General features: G+C 50.4%; 1 protein-coding gene across 4 annotated transcripts; it reads left to right on the top strand.

Annotated features, from left to right (window-relative positions):
* The first annotated feature begins 1,884 nt into the window (after positions 1-1,884).
* SGK2 (serum/glucocorticoid regulated kinase 2) lies at positions 1,885-21,413 on the top strand. 4 transcript variants are annotated; one of them, XM_068207499.1, is made up of 15 exons: positions 2,164-2,296; positions 5,960-6,111; positions 11,313-11,382; positions 12,578-12,635; positions 13,106-13,155; positions 13,738-13,795; positions 14,371-14,454; positions 14,762-14,893; positions 15,711-15,823; positions 16,885-16,921; positions 17,477-17,563; positions 18,850-18,945; positions 19,217-19,372; positions 19,741-19,830; positions 20,036-21,413. In XM_068207499.1, exons 2-15 carry the CDS (start codon positions 6,060-6,062, stop codon positions 20,189-20,191), a joined length of 1,239 nt encoding a protein of 412 aa, XP_068063600.1. In that variant the 5' UTR covers positions 2,164-2,296; positions 5,960-6,059; the 3' UTR covers positions 20,192-21,413. The 4 variants fall into 4 exon arrangements, with proteins under 4 accessions (XP_068063598.1, XP_068063600.1, XP_068063599.1 ...); XM_068207497.1 differs by lacking the exon at positions 5,960-6,111 and having other exon boundaries at positions 1,885-2,296; XM_068207498.1 differs by lacking the exons at positions 2,164-2,296; positions 5,960-6,111 and adding an exon at positions 7,453-7,761.
* Positions 21,414-21,436: the final 23 nt, after the last annotated feature.

The raw sequence follows: 21,436 nt of genomic DNA, 5'->3' as shown, positions 1-21,436 counted from the left end.
TCTCCTGTCCTGCAGGCAGCTGCTTGTGTCTGGACACAGGATGCTCACAGACTAACGTGTCCTGGTCTTTGTGTTTTACAGGGGCCAAAAGTTCTCCGGCTCAGGGTACACGATAATGGAAACTGTTTTATGAAGCTTTAATTTTGCAGAGGTTTTAAACCTAATTCAGCACTTTTTTCCTCCTTCCCCTTTCGAGCAGAAGTGGCCCCTGCTGTACTTGGGGCTGTAAGATTTGTGCCCTTTTTGTGACAGTGAGGGGAAGGTCAGGGATCCTCGCTCCTATCCCTCAGGGTGAAGAACAGAGCAGCTTGACCAGAGGGTTCCCTCAGCCCCTGCAAGGGCACCTCAAATCCCCGAGCTCTCCAAGCTCCTGCTTGCAGGGAGATAGCCCCGGCTGGAGGAGCATTGTTGCCTCCCTCCGCTGCCCGGCAGCAGCAGGCGGTGCGGCTCCCGGGGGTGACAGGGCACCTCAGCTGCACTTTTCAGCTGTGGCGAAGCCAGAGATTTCCCAGGGAGCCCCGAAGGGCTTTGTCTCGCTGTCAGCTCGGCTCAGGCGCTTCCCTCCGTGCTCCTGCCGGGAGCCGGCGCTCGCTGGTGGCTGACGCGAGAGCCGCTTGCGAAACGAGCCGGCTCTGCAAGCCCAGCGATAAGCACAGGCTTTGTTCTCTAAACTTGTCCGTGGCTGGAGTGGACGTGGCTGGTGGTGCAACACTTGTGCCTTGGGCTTGGAACACGTGCCGCCCCTCCAGCCCGTCGCAGCAGACATTTTGATGCTGTGCCTGGGACAGCCCAGTGCTGCCGGACGTGTGCAGCCCCGAGAGCAAGGGACACAGCGGAGTGAGGAAAATGACCCCCAAAATAGCAGCAGGTTTAACTTGAACAAGGCAGAAATCTTCTGAAAACCCAGTGCGATGTCAAAGTCTGATCTGTGTTCCCAATGGCTTTTGTCTGTGCTTGGTAGCTTCTGGTCATGTGCTGCAACAATCCTCTAAACCTCCTCACTCTGAAAACCAGACAAACAAAGGCCCTCTCTGCACGACCAGGGAACGGATTTATTTCTCTCTGTGTCTTTACAGTTCCTCAAACACAATGGGGACCTCTATTTGGGCTCGTTTCCTGAGACATGAGGGTAATACCAAATCTCTTTGCCCTCATGCATCCACACAGTTGTGCCACGCAATGGTGGAGCTGCAGGGAGGTGAGGGCTGCTCCCATCGGTGGGAGCTGCAGGGAGGCGAGGGCTGAGCCCACTCCTCCCTGTGAGCAGAGGGCAGGTATGGCTCTGCCTCCTCCTCACACATGGAGCCAGAGACCTTGCCTGTGGTGGCAGCTGGATGTCCCGGCCTCATGAAGTTTGGATACTCCATAGCACATATTCCAGGCTATTTCAGAAAATGCTTATTTTGACAGTGGCATCAATGCTCTCCGTCAATTGATTTTGTACATTTTTGGAGTTTGTGTTTCAGGTGAGGAGGTGGAGGCTCCACCAGTGACTCCACCAACACACTCACCTGTCAGACTCTTTTTGGGCCCCCACACAGGGATGTGTGACCGCTGGTCCTGGGCTCCTGCAGAGGGGAAGTGAGAGGAATGGAGCAAATTGGGGAGAACATGGTGGGCAGCAGATTTTGGCTCTAAGAGTGCTCCTCTGGGCTCAGTTCTGATGTGTCCACAGGTCCTCCTTGGATTCTCAAATGGATCTTCCTCTGTATGAGTGGCCCAGGATCCACAGAGCAGGGCACACACAGGGGGCAGAAGGGAGATTGTAGGACTGTCACACCTGCAGAGATCAGGCATGGATTTCTTGCCCCTCAGTGTTGCCAGAGGGCAAGACTCCATCTCACCAGCTCCTTCCTGTCTGGCAAGGTCTGTGGGTTGCTGGGGGATTGGCAATAGGTCATGTCCACAGCCAGGAGGTCTTGCTGGAGTTTGGGAGGTGACCCATGCCTCATTACCTCTGCTGGGACCCGGCATGTGACCCAGCACAGCCTCCGGCAAACAGAGCACTTTGTTCTGACCCTTTGCACTTCCCTGCCAGCGAGCTGCCCTCTAATCCCCCCAAGGAGGGATTTTCCTCTCCCACCCCAGCTCCCTGTGCCTTGGTCCCCTCGGAGAGCAGTCCAGGGTAATAATTTACTGCCTGCCATAAGCCACTCCTTCGGACTTTTTCTTCGACCTTCAGACTGCATTGCCAAAATAAAAACAACGGGAGGGAGAGAGGCACAAGCTGCTTCCCACGGCGAGTGTGGCAGTGCCCGCCAGCCCTGCTGCCGGATCCCAGGAGCCCTGTCTGCAGGTAATGCCCCTTTGCTTTCTCTGGGATGATTGAGACTTTCCCTTCTGTTAATGACTTCCTGAAGCCCTTTGGGAGCAGCAGAGGGTTTTGTGAAGGACTCATCCCTTGCTGCCAGGAACCTGGCTGGCCTGTGGAAGAGCTGCTCCCCAGGGCCAGCAGCTGGAAGTGGAGGGGGTTGAGTTCCAGCAGCAGGGTTCTGGAACTTCTTCTCCCAGAAGTGGAGAAGTCCAGAGAGGAGATGAGCAGCCTCCTTGCTGCCTCTGCAAACTAGCTGGGGAAATTTCTGGCATTAGATCTGCCTCCCCCAGGAAACTTCCATCAAAGGAACTTCCTTCACCCTGCTTGTCCCTGCAGCCCCACAGCAGCTCAGCTGGGTGAGCTCCTGTGGGCAGCACCCATGAATGATCCTGATCTGGGTAATTTCAGGAGCTGGCAGATCAGCAGAGACCACCTGTGTGTCCCCATGGTCCTGGGCCACCCACACATCAAAAGGAGCCTTGGGCCCCACTGGGATTTGCAGCCAGCACCAGAAGGGTGAAGATTACACCAGAAATTTCAGGTTGAGTTGGCTGTGGTCTCCTGGGCTGTGAGAGTCTCTGAGGATGGGCCTGGTGAAGCTCAGAGGTGTCCAGCAGCCTTCTAACAGAACATTCCCAAACCTCTCTCTGTCTGGGGGAGGCTGTTCCTGCTCAGTTCCAGAGCAGGGGAACAGAGCTGGGCTTGGCAGATTTTAGGACGGCTCTGGTGCTCTTGCACAAGGGCTCACAGGTCCTGGCAATGCCTCGAGCCCAGCTTGGGCTGGGCTGCTCACTGGATGCAGTGTGTAGAACTCTGCTGGAGACAATCTCTGCCTGTGCCAGCTCCATTGCTTCCCAGGATTTGCATGTGGATGCAAAGGGTTGAAAACGTGGATCCCATGCAGCGGAGCTGGAGCTGGCAGCTCTCAGGGCTGGAGCAGGCAGAGGGGAGGCATTCCCAGGGACACTGCACCCACAGCTGCTCCTGATGGAGCCAGTGCTGTGCCAGCAGCCAGGGGCCTGGCTTTGGGCAGGGCAGCTCTCAGAGCCACTTCTGAGCTGCTAAGCCCTGCTCAATCCAGCCAGGAAACTGCCTCTCTGCCCTTGTCCCCACCGGGCTGAGCACATCTGGGGCTTGACCTAGGGGTGGTGGCCCTGTGTCACACTGACCTGTGCTACAGGAGAAAAGAGGTATTCACCCCAAAAAACAGGGTTTGGGTTTTGTGGTTTCTTTGGGTTTGTGGTTGTTTTTTGTTGTTGTTGTTTTTTTAAAGGCCCTCAAGCACAGGCTGTAATGTGTCCTGAAGTGCTGCTGGGAAGGAGAAAAGCAAGCAGCAAGGACAGTTGAGCCTTTTGCAAGGACAAGGCTGGCCAGGAAGGGTCACTTACAGTCAGACTGCTTCCAATGGTGTGTTATTTATTCACTGAGAGTGTGCTTACTCTTGAAAAGCACTTGGGAGCAAAAAAGGTCCCAGCCACTTAATTTAATGGCAATAATAACCTCAGGAATTTATTCCACGGAAAATGTAAAGGCTTTACAAGAGATCAGTAAGATTCTGCCACGTTCATATTTACAGAAACAGAGGCACAAAAAGTGGCAAGAATTGCTCTACCTTGCATTAGCTGTCCTTTGGAATAAAAAACCTGATCCCCAGTGGCCTCCTCTTGTCTCCTTTTTCCAAAACATGGGAAAATATCCCAGCACTTATGTGGGATTCCTTGGCAAAATCAAAGGCAAAGCCTCAGGCAGAGGCCTGATTTTTTGAAGCTAAAAGAAAAATGTGGAGGAGAAAAAAAAATTTTAAAGTGCTGAAATGGTCACCAATAATCTATTTATTCTTTCATTAATCCTCCTAAAAGGAACAAATAGCCTCTGAGCTTTTAAAGAACATCCCACCCTATCCTATCCTATCCTATCCTGTCCTGTCCTGTCCTGTCCTGTCCTATCCTAATCCTGTCCCATTTTAGCTCTTACCCAGCAGAGATAACTGAGTAGCCAAATATTTTAGGTCACCTTTCACTGCAGATCCATGGACTCCTGCTTTGTGCTCTCTAGAGTAGTATTTGTTTCAGCCTTATCTGGACTTTCCCTGCAATTCCAATTGCTCAGGACTGTGTGGTTTTGCTTCAGTGACAGTTTTAGGATTATGGTTATGGATATTGCTAGACAGGGAGATTAGGATTATCTTCCCCTGTAAAATAGCATATAAAATATTGTAAGAGAGAGAGGGGGGGGGTACTTCTCTGTGTAAAGACAATGGGCTGGACCTGTTGTTTCCAGTGGATGTGCCCTGTCCTGGTGAAGCTGCAAACGTGGCTTTGCTGGGATGGTCCTTCCTGGAGGGAACCAACTCAGCCACAGAAGGACCATGCAGCCCTTGACCCCTTATAAGGCTTGGGGAAGAGAACGGCAGCTTCCCTCCCTTGGGAGGAAAGAAGATGTTTCCAAGAATAGGCAATGCCTGGAGGCTCTGAGCTGTGCCAATCCAGTTGAAAAAAATCCCTCTCTGTGGCCAGAGTTTGTTCCCTCCATGGTCTGTCCAGGGCCAGACACAAGGTGTGCACAGAAGGGGTTAAATTGCCCAAGATCTGCTCCTCACCTTTGAACTCAGGTCCAGCCAGAGGTTTTCCTGGCACAGATGGGTTCTCTGGAGGGCAGGGAAACAGCAGCCAGGCACAGAAGAACAGCAATGCTGGTAAAAGCCAGCCCTGACATCAGCAGCTCCCCAGCTCCACCAGAATTGTTTAATTTTGTTCAGGAGCGTGTGAGTTCTGGGCAGGGGAATGGGCCAAGGTCAGTGCTGCTGCTAGGGGGCATGGTCACCCTGCTGGCACCTGCAGGGACACGTGCCTGTGTGATGTGTGTGCCCTGCAAGTGCTCCCACACCCAGGAGTCCCTTCAGTGTGGGGCTGACGTGTCCTGCCACGGGCACGAGCACGGGCAGTGATGGGTGAGGGACAAGAGCTGCTGCAGTGGGGGGACTGGCTGTGGGCACACAGCACAGGGCAAGGGCAAAGCCTCACCTCTTACACATGGGGAGGGCAGGAGGGCAGCCCTGCTCACACCTGCCTGTCCCACTCATGTCATCATGGTGACAACTGCTCACCCTGGTCCCCTCTCCAGGGACAGTCACAGGGCTCCACAGGCAGAGCCCTTTGCAGCTGCCCCAGGTGTCTGGTGGTGTCTGATGTTGCATTTCTGATGAGGACCTGCCCTACACTGGGGATTCACCAGTGGGCCATGTGTCCCTGTGCTTCCAGGGAATGTTTGCTACTGTGCCAGGGAGCCACCGATGGCAGGGCAGTCGCCCTGGGTACAGTAGGTTGAACTGGGTTTCAGCTCCTCAAAAGCATCTGAACTCCAAATCCTTTCCTGACAGCAGAAATACATGTATTTAACAGGTTTTGGGTAAATTTCTTCCGTTACAGGAGCCAAACCTCTCAGCTCTCTTCCATTCCCTCTGTCTACCAGTCCCAAAGTGCTTTGTCAGTGGGGTGATGGCAGAGCCCTCCAGTAATCTCCACCAGCCTGAATGCTGGGTGGGTGCTGTCGCCGTGTCCCAGAGCCATGCCTGGCTGACAGGTAGCCAGTGCTGCACCCAAGGACTTGTCTCTGCTCTTACTCCTGTGCCCTTCACCTTTGCAGGCAGAGGAACATCTGCGTGCTCTGCTTCCCGAGGACACCCGGAGCCAGCAGCTGAATTCCTGCCCCAGCTGCAAGGAGAGGAGATTATTCTGGCTGGCTTATGTTCGTGGCCTGGATGGAGCCCTCTTCCACTGCCCTGGGCAAGACAAAGGGTAATGCTGCTGGGTGGCACGGTGCCACTGAGCCCTGGGCATGGTGAGGGCATGGAGAAGGCTTCCCCGTGGAGGTGTCCCACTAGTGATGGGCTGCAGAGCCTTCCTGGTGGGCTCCAGCCGGGCTCAGCCTGCCCAGCAAGGGCTGCAGGGAGCCTGGCTCCCATGGGACACACACAGAGGTGGCAGCTTTGCCTTGCACACCCGGCCCTGAGTGACACCCAGCCCTGGAGGGTCAGTGGTCCTCACAGAGGGGGTAGGATGGACAAAACCCTACATCACTTCATCCATCACTAGCTGTCATCAGATTAGGTGTTTTAAGCATTTTAGCTGTTAAAATTTTCCTTACAGGATCCTCCTGCTTTCTCTTCTTTAGATAGAAAGTGGGTTTTTAATTAAAGATGTCTTTTTCCACGGAAATTAAAATCAAGTAGATTTTATTGATAACACTGAGATTTTCATTAAAGAAACAAAAGTAGAAGGCACTGACCAGAAAATGTAAGCTAGCTGATAAAATTGGTCTGAAATTTGACCATTTCAACGCAAGTGGAGGCAAAGCTGGAGAAAATAAAAACAAGGGATACTCTTAAAAGATGTTAATGCTGATAGTTTGAGAATATTTGCTGAGCAAAACATCAGCTTTTGACCTGAAAGAAGGTAATATTTCAAGCAAAATGCTGCTCCCCCTCCCTCAGTATACATGGCACCAAGCACATCAGATGTTCCCGATGATTTCCCCCTGCAGTCTGGGTGAGGGACCCATCCCATGGTGGCCAGCCTTTCTGCTTCCCACAGGGAATGCTGCCACAGCCTGGATTTACCTCCTTGCACCAAGCCCTGAAATTGCTCTAGAAGCTGCTTTCCTGCTGCTGCAGCTGCACACAGGGAGATTTTAATAGGAAACTACAATGGAAGCAAAAAGCTACTGCTTTATATTTGCTGAAGAGAGAAAAGACATCAGCCCTTCTCCCGGGTCTCCTTTTGCACAGAGCTCAGTCTCTGGCCTCTCAAATCACTAGGCTCCCCATGTGTTTATGTTTGCAGTTAGTAGTGCTGCAAAGCACCAGCCTGGCTGCCCTGGTTGCAGCCCTCCAGGGTCCCAAGGGCACTGTAAAAATCAGCTTCTTCAGTCTTTGACCTGAACCAAATGCCAGTTTGACCTTCCTCCAAACCACTGGACAGCAGACGAATTTACAGCTGACTTGTAAAAAATTATTCAGAACATCTGAACTGCCTGCCAGGCTGTAATTTTCTTCTACACACCACCTGCACCTCTTCCTCCCCACCCAAAGCTCTCCCTCCCACCTAAATTCTCACTCCTTGGGTACAGCCAGCAGGTGTTTCTTCATCTTTTGCAGCTGGTCAGCTTTTCCTGCTCTCTTTAAAGTGCTGCAGTGAGGCACCAGCAGTGGTATGGTCATTCTGAGGAGCTGGGGGTGGTTGTGTTTAGGGGCTAAATGAGCTGCTGCAGGAAACAAAGCTCTTCTCCTCTGGGTTTCAGGAAGGAGCTTTGGGCTCCTGGCCTAACAGGGCAGGCAGAGTGGGCTGGTGCAGGGATGGGAAGTGTGGGCAGTGAGAGGTCTCTGTGCTCAGTGGTTGTGGACTGCTTCCCGTGCTTCAGGACTCAGCCTCTGGGGGATGTGCTCCCAGGTATGTTTGATGACTTGTTTTCATAGAATTATTTTTTTGCAAAGTGCTTCAAGCTTTAGCCACCTGCTGTTTTCTTTAAGTTCTGCATGTAGCTTTTCTCTAAAATTTTGAGGATTGGCTGTCTCCAGCTTGCCCTGAGCCAGGGCTGCTTGGCTGGGTTCCTTCTCTGTTTTGCAGTGTCCCTGGGGTGTAGGGAACAGGTCTACAGGAGAAAATGTGACAAGCCAGGAGCTCTCCAGAGGGTGGCTAAGAAAGCTTCCTGAAATGCAGAAGTTCTTTAAAGTCTTTCCTAACCTCTTCCTGGACTTGCTGTAGTGTCTCAAAGGGGATGAAAGTGGAGCTCAGTACTAGCTTGCAGCTATCTCTTAGCTCTGCAGCAGGGGAAAACTTGAGCCTTTTCTTCTCTCTCCAGTAAAAGCACATGTTTGCAGGAATCCTCCTTCCCTCCCTCCCTGCTCCTCTCTGAGCTGAAACTGGGGCATCTCCCCCTTACGCTGTGAGCAGCCCCTGTGCTGGGTGAAAGCTGTGGGCTGCCTTGGGTGCCTTTCCCTCACCCCTGCCCCTCCAAACTCTGAGCTTCCTCCACAGCATCATCTGCTGTCCCAGCCACTGCCCTGCCAGGCCTCTCCAGGCTGGCAGCCAGCCCTTCCCAGAGCAGGAGGGGATGAGGGACTGGCTCGGAGGGGTTTGCAATGTAGGTTAGGCAGGGAAGGAGAGCGGTGACATCAGGGAGGAGGTGGGAGCAGCCCGCAGATGACGAGTCTGTGAGGTTGTGTCTCCGTGCGAGGTACGCGTTGCATTAGTAATGTGTTTGTAGCAAATAACGCTGGGCTGGCATGGGAATGTGGGTCACCACTGCCAGAACTGTGCGAGGAACAGGGAGCTGCTCGTGCTGTGCTGGGAAGCAAACGTATGTTACTGAGGGATGTGTGGTGGGGGGACATGTACCTGCAGTAACTGCTCCAACTTGGAAGTAGCAGCTTTCTGTTGTGTGAGCGGGTGCTTCCTGCCTGGGGGGTGCCTGTGGCTGGGAGTTGGGGTGAAAAGGTGTTTGAGGAGGGAGGAGTGGGGTGCAGGGGTCTGTGTTCCTGATGTGTAGTAGTCCCATGACACTGGCGAATTCCTAGGCTTGCTTGCCAGTGTTCTGTGTGGCCCTGGCTGTGCCTGGAGCATCTGTGCTGCACCAGCAGGCACGAGGAGGGATGCAGCCGGGCATGGATAACCAAGATTCCAGCGTATCTTCGTGACCTATTTCTGGTTCTGTTGTTCAGCGGGTGCGTTCAGGAAATCTTTGTGCTTTAGGGGGAGTAGGGTTTGTTAGTGATAAGGAAAAGCCTGCTTGACTGTTTGTGAGATTTAAACCACAAACTAACCTGGTTTTGAGGGTGGACTTGTGCTGGGGAAGGTGGCATGGAACTTGAATAGGAAGTGATGTGGGATGGGGATATACACATCCTACAAATGGGTATGGTACTTCAGTGCCAGAGACTTTAACCTCAGAGCAAGTCCCTTTAATGAAAAAGCTGTGTTGGAAAAGGCTGCCCTTGGTCAGCAGGGACTTGTTGAGTGGCTTCACTTCCAGCAAAGAGGCAGTGGAGCAGAACAAGGCTGGTGGAGGGAGGCATGAATGGGCTGCCAGGCAGGAAGGGGCTCCTGCCTAGCTACAGGTTGCTAAAATAGGCTTGTCCAAGCCCCTTGGAACGAGTCAGGAACTTGTCCTGCATCCTGTAAATACCTCCAAGGGACGTGGATGTGTTTCCATGGCTTGCCCATGTGCTCTCCAAGATGCCCAAGCTGTGATATCTCCCTCTGTGCCTGAGTCACTATTTCCCCCGAGTCTGGGATCAGAACAGAGGCAGCAAGCTGGCCCTGAGGCCAAACCCACACTTGTGGGGCTTCAGATTTGGAGAAAATGGGCTGTATCACCCAATGGAGCTGCAGGTAGCGAGCAGAAGTGAGGTGTTTGAATGGGTTGCCCTGGCAAGAGGCTCCTGAGCAGGGGTGGGAACCTTCACTCCTCTCCCCACTGCCATGTGCAGCCTGGGGCTTGTCCACACACACCTGTGTGCCCTGTGCCAGCCTCCTACCAGGCCTGGATCCCTCAGGAAGTGTTGTCTGCCCAGAGACAGCAGCAGTGATGTCCTTCTGCTGTGGCCATAAATCTGCCCAGCCTGTGAGGCAGACACGGCCCTGAGGCAGGTGTTGGATGACCTTCAGCACACCTGGGAGAGCCAGGCTGTCAGGGAAAGGACTATGCCCAGTGGGAGGAGATGGGGCTTGATCTGTCTGGGTGCTGTCCCTGCTGGTGGCTGCCAGCTGGGACAGGATCTTGGACTTGCTGCAGGGGAAAGTGTGGACAAGGTTAGGGGCTCAGACCAGCCTGATGTTGTAAGTTCTCCCTGTTCATGGTTTGTGGGCTTTGCTTTAAATTCCTCCTTTGCCTTTCTTACCCATTCCAAAACTCTAAACTAACAGCTTAGTTTTTTGGCTGCTCATCAGAGCTGCCCCCAGATCTGCTGATGTGACCAGTTCAGGGGCTCTCAGGAGCTCACAGGACCTCCTGCCTGGCAGATCCAAAGATGCATGCAAGAAGGGCTCTGTTATGGGCTCACTTGCCTCAAAACTCATTGTCCTACAAAATCCTTGCCCAGGGAGATGGGCTCTGGCAGTTGGTGCTGTCCATTCCTTGGTCTGTAGAAGAGCTAGTCCAGGATGACAGCTTGCTTGTGTTTATGAAGCCCCTTCTTTTTAGATGGAGAGGGAAACATATTTCTGTGAATGTTTTGATTCTTGCTTTCCCTTCAGTGGCAGAACTGAGGAGTAAAACTGAGTCTCGAAATAATTTTGCTATCTACTCCTAAGCAAAACAAGGAACTCCTCTGTACAGGCTGCACTCCTTGGACTTCCTTCTGGCTCAGCCTGTGCAGCAGGGAGCAGGCTCAGGGCTTCCTCTCTGTGAAGGGAGAGGTGATGATGATGATGATGAGTGGTGGCAACTGCCTGCACAGCTGAGCAGCAGGGATGCTCCATGGTGGGAATCCCAGCTTCTGGCACTGGCTATGTGTCCTTGGGCAAGTCACTGCTGTGATGTGTGTGTGCTGGCTTACCTCCTGCAGGGCCTGAAAGGTTTCATTCACGTCCCTAATTACTCGCAGAGTCCTGAATGGAAGGGACAGTGGATGTGCCAAGTGTGTGACGTATCCCAGTACAACCTCATCCTTGTAAGCACTCTCCTTGTCCCCCCTGGGGACAGAGGGGTGGCTCAGGAAGGTTTGACAGTGGTGCTTCAGTCCGAGTCCTGTTGGCCACCAGAGAGGGTGTCTGTTTTGTGACACTCATCGCTGTCCTGTGAGCTATTGAGGGCTCCTGGTGAGGCTGGGAGGGAAGATGTCCTGGTTCCTATAATTTCCTGGTTATTTTGGTATGTGAGTGGAAGGGGGAGGAGGCCGGCTGTGGAGAGAAGAGCAAGGTCAGTGAAGAACAAATGTGCCTCTGTGCACTTGTGATCACGCTGCCAGCTAATCGGCTTCGGTGCTCCAACTTTGTCACAGAACTCATCAAGCACGGCCGGGAGAGGATAGAACAAACCATCAAGGCCTCTGGCTCCAGGCTCTGCTCATAGTGAGTATGAACCCCTCCCAGTGGGATGGGAGCCCTTTAACAGCTCAGCTGATAACCCCTGTGCTGGCTGGGTGGTGGATGGAGCTGGCTGGCACCGGGCAGATGTGGGCAGTCCCTGATACAGCTGCCAGCATCCGCTGCTGCCCGGCAGCTCCTGCCATGCCCAGCTTGGCTGTGCAGGAGGGGTTTCTTTGGGATGGCTGGGGGTCTGTGCCTCGTGGTGTGTGGGGACAGAGAGTGGGAGCACCCACAGGTGAGATGTGGAGAGGCTGGGGGGGTCTTTGGGTCCCCTTTTTGGGAGGGATGGGGCAGAGGGTGGCTGTGGGGATGAAAGCCTTCAAAGCCTTGACACAGTGTGGTGGGGCTTGGGGCGGGTCTAAGCTCTCTGGGGCAGGGGAGAAGGGAGCAGAGCTGTTTTATTTGTGTTATCATCTTAATTCTGGCTTCTGCAAAGAGCACAGGGGAAACCTTGAAACCATGAAACCTTGAAACCTCAGGGGATTCCTCCCCTGAGGCATGGCTCACCCATCCCCAGTGATGCTCAGGCAGGATGGATCTGAACCAATGAGTGTTCAAGTCTGGCTTCTCCAGCCCCAGCAAAAGCTGCAACAGGCAGACAAGAGGTCTTTAATGCCTCTGCTTACCAAGCCTGCCCTGGCTGCCATGGCAGCTTCTCTTCCCTGCAATGTCAACGTCCCTGAGCTGCCCTGGTCTGACCTGGCGTGGGGAGTGGCCTCTGGCTGCTGCCAGCCCCATGGACCGTGGTGGCTGGACTCTCCTGGCTGCCCTGTGGGGGTACTCACTGAGCTGCAGCATCCCTGTGCAGTGGGGAGGGGGCTGCATCTGCCTGGACAGGGGTCTGTGACTGCACCTGGCCTGGTGCTGTGTTGCAGCTGGGGCTGTGCTGGCCCTCCTGTGCTTGTGCAGTTTCTGAGTCAGGGGCCAATATTAGATAAGCTTGTTCACCCAGGAGCCCTGCTTCCCTAATCTCCTGTCAGCACAAACCATTCCCTGCCTCCCCCAGAGTGCAGGTACCCCATCCTTTGGGGGTAGCAGTGCTGGGGAGCTCAGCTGAGCCATCCTATGATGGAAGGGATGCACACTCTGGGGTTTGCACTACTCCCTGGCAAGTTAATGGTGTGAAGCTGTTTCTCAGATTTTGTATCCAACACTGACTTCCTCTTCTTTTCCCAAGTGCTGAGCGAGTTGTTTTTTTAATGGATCGTTCCCGGAGCCCAGACAAAAGCACCCAGGTGAGATCATGGCTCTGAACAAGCAAATCCTCACCTTTGGGACAAAGGGGGCTGGTGCCTTTAGAGGAAAAGCAAGGAGAGAGCCTGTGTTGGCCTGCTGGGAGAGCAGGTGTTACTGCTGCCCTGTCCTGTGGGTGATGCTGGGTGGGGAAAAACAGCAGGGAGGCCCTTTTGGACAAGGCATGGTGTTCCCAGAGTCTGGGGACAGTAAGATTCCTAGGGAACAGGAGGAAGAGCATGTGTGTGTGTATGTATCCCCTTGACTTTGGGAAGAGAGAGGCTGCAGCTCTGTGGTGCTGTGTGTGCACAAGGCCATCTAAGGAGACCTTAAATGTTTGCTGAAGCATTCGTTGGGTCTCTTGCTGCTGGGTGTTTATCAATGGCTCTGTGGGAGGGATGTTGAGTTGAGGAAGGGAAAATTCAACCTGCAGCATAGACCTTGTGACTAAAATTCTTGTTATCTTCTCTAGCCTTCAACACCAACTGACAACATCAACCTCGGACCTTCTGCTAACCCCAAGTAAGCTCCCTGCAAAGCCAGGTAGGGTGTGGAGTATGAAGAGATTTAGTAGGGAGATGCAGATGGTCCCTGTGTGTCACAGAGTGGTGTCTGCAGGAGTCTGGACAGTTACATTTCTTGGCCTTTAACACCACATGTGCCACCCAAGCTTCCAAGACTAAGTTGCAGCTGGTACTCATTATAATCATCCTGTCCTGGCCACATCTGTAGCCCCCTGTCCCTTTGCTTTTGAGAGGTAGTAAGGGAAGGTCTTCCTTGTCACTGCTGGCTTCCTGGCTATCTTTCTCTAGAAACAGGGATAAACTGTGTCCCTTCTAAAGGCATCACTTAGTCCTTACAGGTGCTGTCACTGCTGCTGCCTTCAGGCCCTGGGCTGCTGAGGGGTTGCTCGTGCTCTGCAGGGCACACTGACCCACACAGTGTGAATCCTGAGCCGCCTGGGAGTGAGGGTCACCCACCAGTGCCCTTTAATCCCTTTCACAAACACTCGTTTTTCCAAGCAGGAACTCTGCTTTGATGGTGGTGTTACTGTTGCGTGTTTCTCTCCCAGAAACATTAACTTGTTTCATTCTTGCCCAACAGTGCCAAGCCAACAGACTTTGACTTCCTGAAGGTTATTGGCAAAGGAAGCTTTGGAAAAGTAAGTGGGGTTGTGCAGGTGGTTGGAGGCAGCTTGGAAGGAAAATGCGTTGCTGAAGGAGCTTCTGGCTGTGTCCTTTGCTTGCACCTCTCCTGAGGTGTTTGCCCTGAGTGGGACTGAGATTAAATAAGACCTCAGATACTGTTACTAATAGTCCATTCTAACTTTAAGGGCATTCAACTTCTCTAAGGTTTGAGGAGTGAGGTGTTTTATGCTCAGGGTGGTGGTAAAGAGCAGTGCTTGATTCAAAATAAGTTTCAAACTTGTTCAGCAAAAGATCTCCAGAGAAACCTTGGAGACAGGCAGGATTCACTTTAAATGGGACTGGCCCCATATGCTCCAAAACGATTTTCTATTGGGTGTCTAGGGGATATATGTGGAGATACTGAGTGCTTTTCTTCTGGCAATGAAAAAGTGCTGGAAATTGAGAGGGCTGGAGCTTGCTCTTTGAAACCCTGTAGCTGTACAGGCCCTCTGAAGTAGTTTTCTGTGTATAATCACTCATAAGAGTGTTGAGCTAATGAGGAAACCCTGACCAAGGTGAGACAGCTGTGACAGAGAACCTTCTGTTGCAGGTTCTCCTGGCCAAACGCAAGTGTGATGGGACTTTTTATGCAGTGAAAGTCTTGCATAAGAAAACCATCCTCAAGAAAAAGGAGGTATGTCTGCTCTCCTGGGCTATTCTGGAAATTGTGGTCGGTGTATGGGCTCTCTGGGTAATGCAATTGGGGTACCTGGCATTCAGACAGGTAATTCATATGTTAAACATGGATTTGCCTGAGCCATGAGAACAAAAGAACAGAGATTAATTAGGTCAGATAGGAGGGAGTGGTTCTCTTTTTGGGACTGGAAATGACCCTCATGGGCTCCCAGCTTCTACCTGCTTTGAAAGCATCAGTGAGCCCTTAGGGCAGGCTGGGCTGGATCTTTGCCTGAAACCTTAATGTGTTATCTGCTATTTGATAGCAAAACCACATAATGGCAGAACGAAACGTGCTCCTGAAAAATGTCAAGCACCCCTTCCTTGTGGGACTCCACTACTCCTTCCAGACCTCGGAGAAGCTTTACTTTGTGCTTGACTATGTAAATGGAGGAGAGGTGAGTGCACTTACAGGCTTTGTTTTAATCCTTTTTGGTCCTTCACAAACATGCTGCTTTATTTAAAACTATTTCTTGTCAGAAGATAATGATGTTGAGGGATAATGTTTTTACTGCTGGCAAGGAGCAGCCAGGAATACCTGGCAGGGTATCTCACCTGTAAATTGAGTCAAGATCTTGCTGGCTATTACTTGAGTCAGATGATTCACAAAGTAAAGGTACTGAGAAAAGCAGTATTGGGGCATTTTAAAATCCTATGGAGAATATGGGAAATACTGGTGTTGGTGAACTTTAGGGAAGCCCCCTTGTGTGCCAACTCTGGATCCATGTCTAGGGGTGATGCCGTTGCAACTTTCTAGACTTTTTCTGTCCTGTACAAGCTTACTTTTCTCAGCTGTCTTTCTGTGCTATCTGAAAATGGCTGGGAGATATTGTTAAGGTGGATATCTTGCCTGAATTGAGTTCATTTTGGGGATTTTTACATGTTCAGCTCTCTGCACGTATTACCTCTCATGGCCATACTACCACTGTAATCAGCCTGTGGGTTGTAGTAAGCTAGGAGCTTAACCAGGTCAGCAGATGATGGGTGGTTTGAGAATTAATTATTAATTTTTGTGAATGAGGAGGAGAAATGAAACAATTTTTAGAGAAGTGTTTGGATTGCTTAAATTCACTTGGCTTGGGCTCATTTCATGCTGTTAATGTGCTACCTGCTGCAAATCACTTTTGACTTATATAGCTGGCTTTCAGTCTTGCTCCAGATTAGCCTTCATTTTTTTTTTTTAGAGACATGATTAACCCTCTCACCTTCCTGTAGCTCTTCTTCCACCTGCAAAGGGAGCGCTGTTTCCGTGAGCCCCGGGCCCGATTCTACGCTGCAGAAGTGGCCAGTGCTGTTGGCTACCTGCATTCCCTAAACATCATCTACAGGTAAGGCAGGGGCACCAAGCCTGCCCAGGCAGGGGGTGCAGTGTTGGGAAGGAAAGGGATTCACTGGGGAAGTGAAATGCAGGACTGGAGTAGCTGGAGAATGTCTTACCCCAGACAAGACTCTGCTGCTGGCACTTTCCCCTGCAAGAGGGCCTGCACAGGACCTGACAGGCAATAAACCGTTCTTTTCCTGTTGGAATCCTGGATGCTGAGAATTTTAAACTTTCTGTGCTTAAAGGCACAGACCCACAAGAGAACACTGCATTTGACTGACCTGAGGTCATGGAACAGGCTTTGAAAATGGAATAATAGCACTGGGATTACGGGTGTGTAGTTGGTTAGAAGTCTGTAATATCACAGGGTGGAAAACTTACATTTTGGGGTTTTAGAATATAGAAATAAATATGAAGCAAGATGGAGGTTTTAGGGCGGAGGCAGGTTGTTCTTCTTCACCTTCTTCTTCATGGGTTTGGGTGATGTTTTGTAATTGGACAGAAAAGTCTGCATTGCTGGCTTTGAGGGATCAGTTTTGGGTTAAAGGGGAAAATAATCTAGGTGTCCTTTCTTAATTGGACAGTTTAGTTTTAAAAGACCTTGTTACAAGAGTTAGTTAGCCATTTTGTGCCTTGCTAATGAAAAAGCTGCCAAACTCACGGTAGTGAGAATGTAACATAGATAAGAAATAATAAACACCTGAGTCCAAACAGGAAATACCATCTCAAGTGCCTTCAATCTTGACCTCGAGAATCGATATTTCCCCTTCCCAGTATCAGTCTGAGAGTATTAAGTTTAAAAACATAAAATAAACCTGGCTCGATAAGTAAGAAATCATCTCTCAGTAATAATTTATGCATGGAAATGCAGGCTGTCGCCTGATCCTCTGTGAAAGCAGCCTATTTATGTTTGCATGTATGTATAATGATGGAAGTCTGCAATTTGGGAAGGTCTTGGTGATCTGGTTTGGGAGGCTTTGTTAGCTCCTGTTCTTAGCTGATGCTGTTTCACATCCATGTTTTCTAAATATCTGGCCAAATCTGCTCAAACAGCACTTTGTCTTGCAGGGACTTAAAGCCTGAGAACATCCTCCTGGATTGCCAGGTATTTTCACAGCTTGGGCTGGCTTCCTGCTGGCTTTAGAAACACCAGGACCACAAGCAGAGGACTGTGGCTTTGCAAGCTGGACTATAGCTGATGGCATGGCATGGATTTTGTCTGCCTGCCCCACTGCACTTCTGTGCAGATCCTGGAGGGATGAGTGGGCTTGCCCTCTGAAGAACTGCATGGTTTTGGGGCTCATTCCCAGAAGCTGGGACCTGACCTGTGGGGAGAGATCAGGGTGGTGAAGAAGGTCACTGCTGCAGCTCTGGTGGTGACTGTTACATAGATTGGCTCTGGGATAAAGCAGCAGAAAATCCCAGCAGTGCTGGAGCTCTTCATGGCTATCTAGCTGTAGACAAATAAAAAGAAAGCTATACATTATTTTTTCTATAGGCTCCAGTATCTGTACTATAGGATGAACATAATGGGAGTGAGGGGATGCAGATGAGCAGTGGGAACCAAAACTCATACGAGATGTAATGCATAGGCAAAATACTTGGAAATCCTGTCCCCTCTCCATAAAGAGTGGGACAACCTAAAATTTGTCTTTTTCAGGGACACATAGTATTGACAGACTTTGGACTCTGCAAAGAAGGAATGGAGCAAGAGGAGACAACTTCTACCTTTTGTGGCACTCCTGAGGTACTGCATGTGCTAGGGTTTTGCTGAGACCTGGGGGGTTAGAAACCTTCAGACACTCGGTGCTCTGGGTCTTGGGCTTATGTGCCACCTCAAAAAAAAAAAAAAAAAAAAAGGCTCTCTGAGGTTGTCAGCCTGAAGCTGGAGTTCAGATAAGGCCTTCCCTATCCAGCAGAGACAGCTCCACCTGTAACAACATAGCAATTTTTGAGTGTGAATGAGCTGTTGAGGCAGGAGTTCCTGCACTTGAAAATGGCCAGGCTTGTGAAAATAGCTGTGGAGGTGGAGACAACCTTGTCCCTGGGAGCAGGATTGCTGATTGTTTACCTGCTTTGAGACTCCAGCAGTGCAGAACAAGGAGCCTGCTGGTACTGGCATGCACAGGACTTTGTCGTGCTCTTCTGTGTGTCCGTGGTGCATGCAGGAGCTGCAGAATGCCCTGCACAGAGGAGGGGACCAGGCTCCCCCCTGGAATGCAAACACTGCTCAGAGGGGAGGAAATGCCTTCCCTCCAGTGCACTCCAACTGGGTTTTGCAAAAATCTATTTCCAGTCTGGCTTCTTGGAGGCTTTTTTGCCTGCTTCCTACTGAGCGTGGGGATTTTGGTAGCACTTCAGCCTAGGTAATATACCTGTCCTGCTGCTTTCCCCAGGCAGCTTGACAAAGGGTCTGTAAACTCAACACCTTTCAGCCTTCAAGCTCAGCAGAAGGGGGCAGAAATTTCCCTCCTTTTTCAGCGAGGTTTCACTTATGCAATAGCACAGTATGAACCAAGCAGGAATGTTTGATCTTTGTTTTCTAGTTTTGGTGTGTGTTGGTGTTTTCCTGTTCTAGACAGAGCCTGATAGTACACAGAGGTAATTCTGTGGCAAACTCTTCTGCAGGCTGCTCAATTTCTTGCCTGTTGCTCCTTGATGGTGGCTCTTGGTAGTTTTGCTGATTTGGACAGACAGGTGCTGAAAACTGCAGCTTTTTAAAAAATATAGGACTTTTTTATAGGTGTGCTGTCTGATAGTGGGATAGGATTGCTGGCTGAATTTTGGCAGGAGCCAAATTCTTGTAGGAGTCCACTTGAGGAAGAGAACCTCCTTGTAGCCTGCAAGGACTTTTTGAGGGCTCTCAACCCCATTGCTCCAAAGCAAGTCAAGAGTTTATTAGATAACACTAGGAAAAGCATCTGTGTTTTTCTTAATGCATTTGCTCAACTTGAGCTGCAGCCAGGTTTGGGACTGAGAAAGGCAAAGCCCTTCCTTTATAATTTGACTCCAATATTTCCTTCTGACTCCCAGTATCTGGCTCCTGAGGTGCTAAAGAAGCAGCCCTATGACAGGACAGTAGACTGGTGGTGCCTAGGAGCTGTCCTCTATGAAATGCTCTTTGGACTGGTAAGTTTGGAAATGGGCTGGCTTGCTTTACGTAGTGGAAATTTGATTTGCAAAAGCTGTAGTGTGAAGTTGGTCTGGTGTTCACAAGGTACATTATAGACAACTAAATCCTGAGTTAATGATCTGGTCCAATCCTACCACTGCCCTTTTGAGCAGAGGTGTGGCAGGTCTCCCTCATCTACTCACTGCAGGACTCATTTTGCCCTGCAATGTGTGGCTCCTTCTGGTAGCTCATGTTTTACCTGGCTGCTTCTCCTCTCTTTCAAATTAGCCTCCTTTTTACAGCCGGGATGTGTCTCAGATGTATGACAACATTCTGCACAAGCCACTACAGATCCAAGGAACCAAGACTGTGGCAGCTTGTGACATCCTTCAGGGACTTCTCCACAAGGACCAGAAGAGGAGGCTGGGTGCCAAAACAGACTTTGTAGGTGGCCTTCACTATGAGCAGGAAGGAGGATGGATGGGAAAATTTCTATTCTGAGCATTTCTTTCATAACAGCACTGCCTTGGAAAAACCCTCCCACTCAGTCTGTCCCTTCAGCCTCCTACAAGGGACACATGGGGTTGACTTGGATTTCCAAAGGGAAGAGGGGTGGTGGCCAGCTAAGGACACCAGTGTATGATGGGTCATTTCTCTTTGGGGGATTCCTGGACCAGGCCCCTCATGCATTAAGGATTTGTGGATATGAGTAAGTGGTAACTTCAAGTCAACCACTTAAAGTTGTGAGACCAGGTGCTGGAAAATGAGTGTTGGCAGAAAATTGATTTTTTTCCTTCCTGCTTTCTATACAGCTTGAGATAAAGAACCATGTATTCTTCAGCCCAATAAACTGGGATGATTTATATCACAAGAGGATTACTCCTCCATTCAACCCCAATGTGGTAAGCGGGTAATTCTGTCTGTTTTACAGAAGGGACCCTCTCAGATGTCTCATGTGGACACTGAGGGCTCTGAGGTGTGGGTTGGGACCTGCAGATGCAGTGGTGATGGCTCTTTTGGAAGAGCAGCTGTGTTGGACTGTCTGAACACAGGGTCTGGTTTGGGTTTGCTCACTCGGTGATTGTGTCTCCCTGCTCCTTGGCTTAGGCTGGCCCAGCTGATCTGCGACACTTTGATCCTGAGTTCACCCAAGAAGCCATCTCTGCCTCCATCACCCGCACGCCTGACCTAGCAGCCAGCAGCTCCAGTGCCTCAGATGCATTTTTAGGATTTTCATATGCACCAACTGAAGAGGACATTTAAGTTTTACAAAGGCTTTGTCAAGCCATATTTTAAATGAATGGGTTTTTGTGGGTTTTTTGTTGTGTGTTTTTTTTTTTTTCCCTTTTGAGAGGATTGGTACTGTCCTTTCCTCATGGTTTAAGGAAAATGGCACTAACACAGTAACGAGCAGGGATGGAAGAGCTCTTAATTTTTGCTGTTTGGTGGATTTTCTCCCTAAATGAATGTTTCCCTGCCAGGGAAAGCAGGGCACTGACTGTGATTTTTTCCCTGAGTGTCTTGTGCTGCTTGGCAGAATTGTATTCACTCTGTGGTTATATTTTATGGTTGAGGTATGTGCCATCATTCACATCAACAGCCATGTCCCTTTAACTGGACAGGTTTATTTTACCTTTTTTTTTTTTTTTTTTTTTGTGGAGTTATGCTCAGCTATGGCCAATGTCTTTCTCAAAACTCTCAACAGAAAAGGAAACTCTTCACATCACCATGAACAGTGGCTTCCTTCCTTTAAGTGAATTCTGTCACTCAAGCTGCTCATTCTGGGCTGAGTGAAAAACTGTTCATCAGTTATTGCTCCAAAGGCAACTGCAGATGTGTGAATCCTGAACTGCACTGTGGCCTTTCAGGCCAGTCTGATCCTCCTCAAAGTGAGTGGATTACCTTTCTGGTCCAGGATTGGCAAGCTACTGAAGCAACAATGAGGCTGTGACGGAGAAGCCAATGTGAAGGAGGAAAATCCCAGATCAAAGGGGGTGGGGAAAGAGACTGAGTTGCTTGGAAAAATAAAAATACCTTTATAGCTGAACTCTGTTTGGGGGTGAGGGTTGCTTTCACAGCATGTGCTTGACTTGCCCCAGGCACACCAACACTACTGTAATGAGCACAGGGCAGTGAACAATGAGTGGTGGCCATGCTCCAGACTCCAGCACTCACCTGAAAATGCCCATCACTGATGTGGAACAGTTATTTATTCTGCCTTAATTTAAAAGCTGGTGTATTCATTGAATGACACTTCCCACTTTTTTTTTTTAAGCTGTTCTGTGCTGTTGCTGTGGGGAGGAGAGGGGGGTTCAGAGCAACACGGGGATGAACAAAGGGTCTTTCTAAAAGTCGTGTGATGCTCGTGCTATGGGGAACCTTGTGCTGGTACAACTGTGTGTTTTGGTTTTTTTATCAGGCTCTATCTTGTATATGCTGAAGTCATTGGAAATATGACATGGTTTATATTAAAGTTGCAAACACTGATGTGCTTCTCTGGGTGCTCTG

Source organism: Anomalospiza imberbis, chromosome 17, assembly GCF_031753505.1.
Source record: "Anomalospiza imberbis isolate Cuckoo-Finch-1a 21T00152 chromosome 17, ASM3175350v1, whole genome shotgun sequence".
Classification (NCBI taxonomy): Eukaryota; Metazoa; Chordata; class Aves; order Passeriformes; family Viduidae; genus Anomalospiza; species Anomalospiza imberbis.
This window is presented reverse-complemented; position numbering and strand designations above follow the sequence as displayed.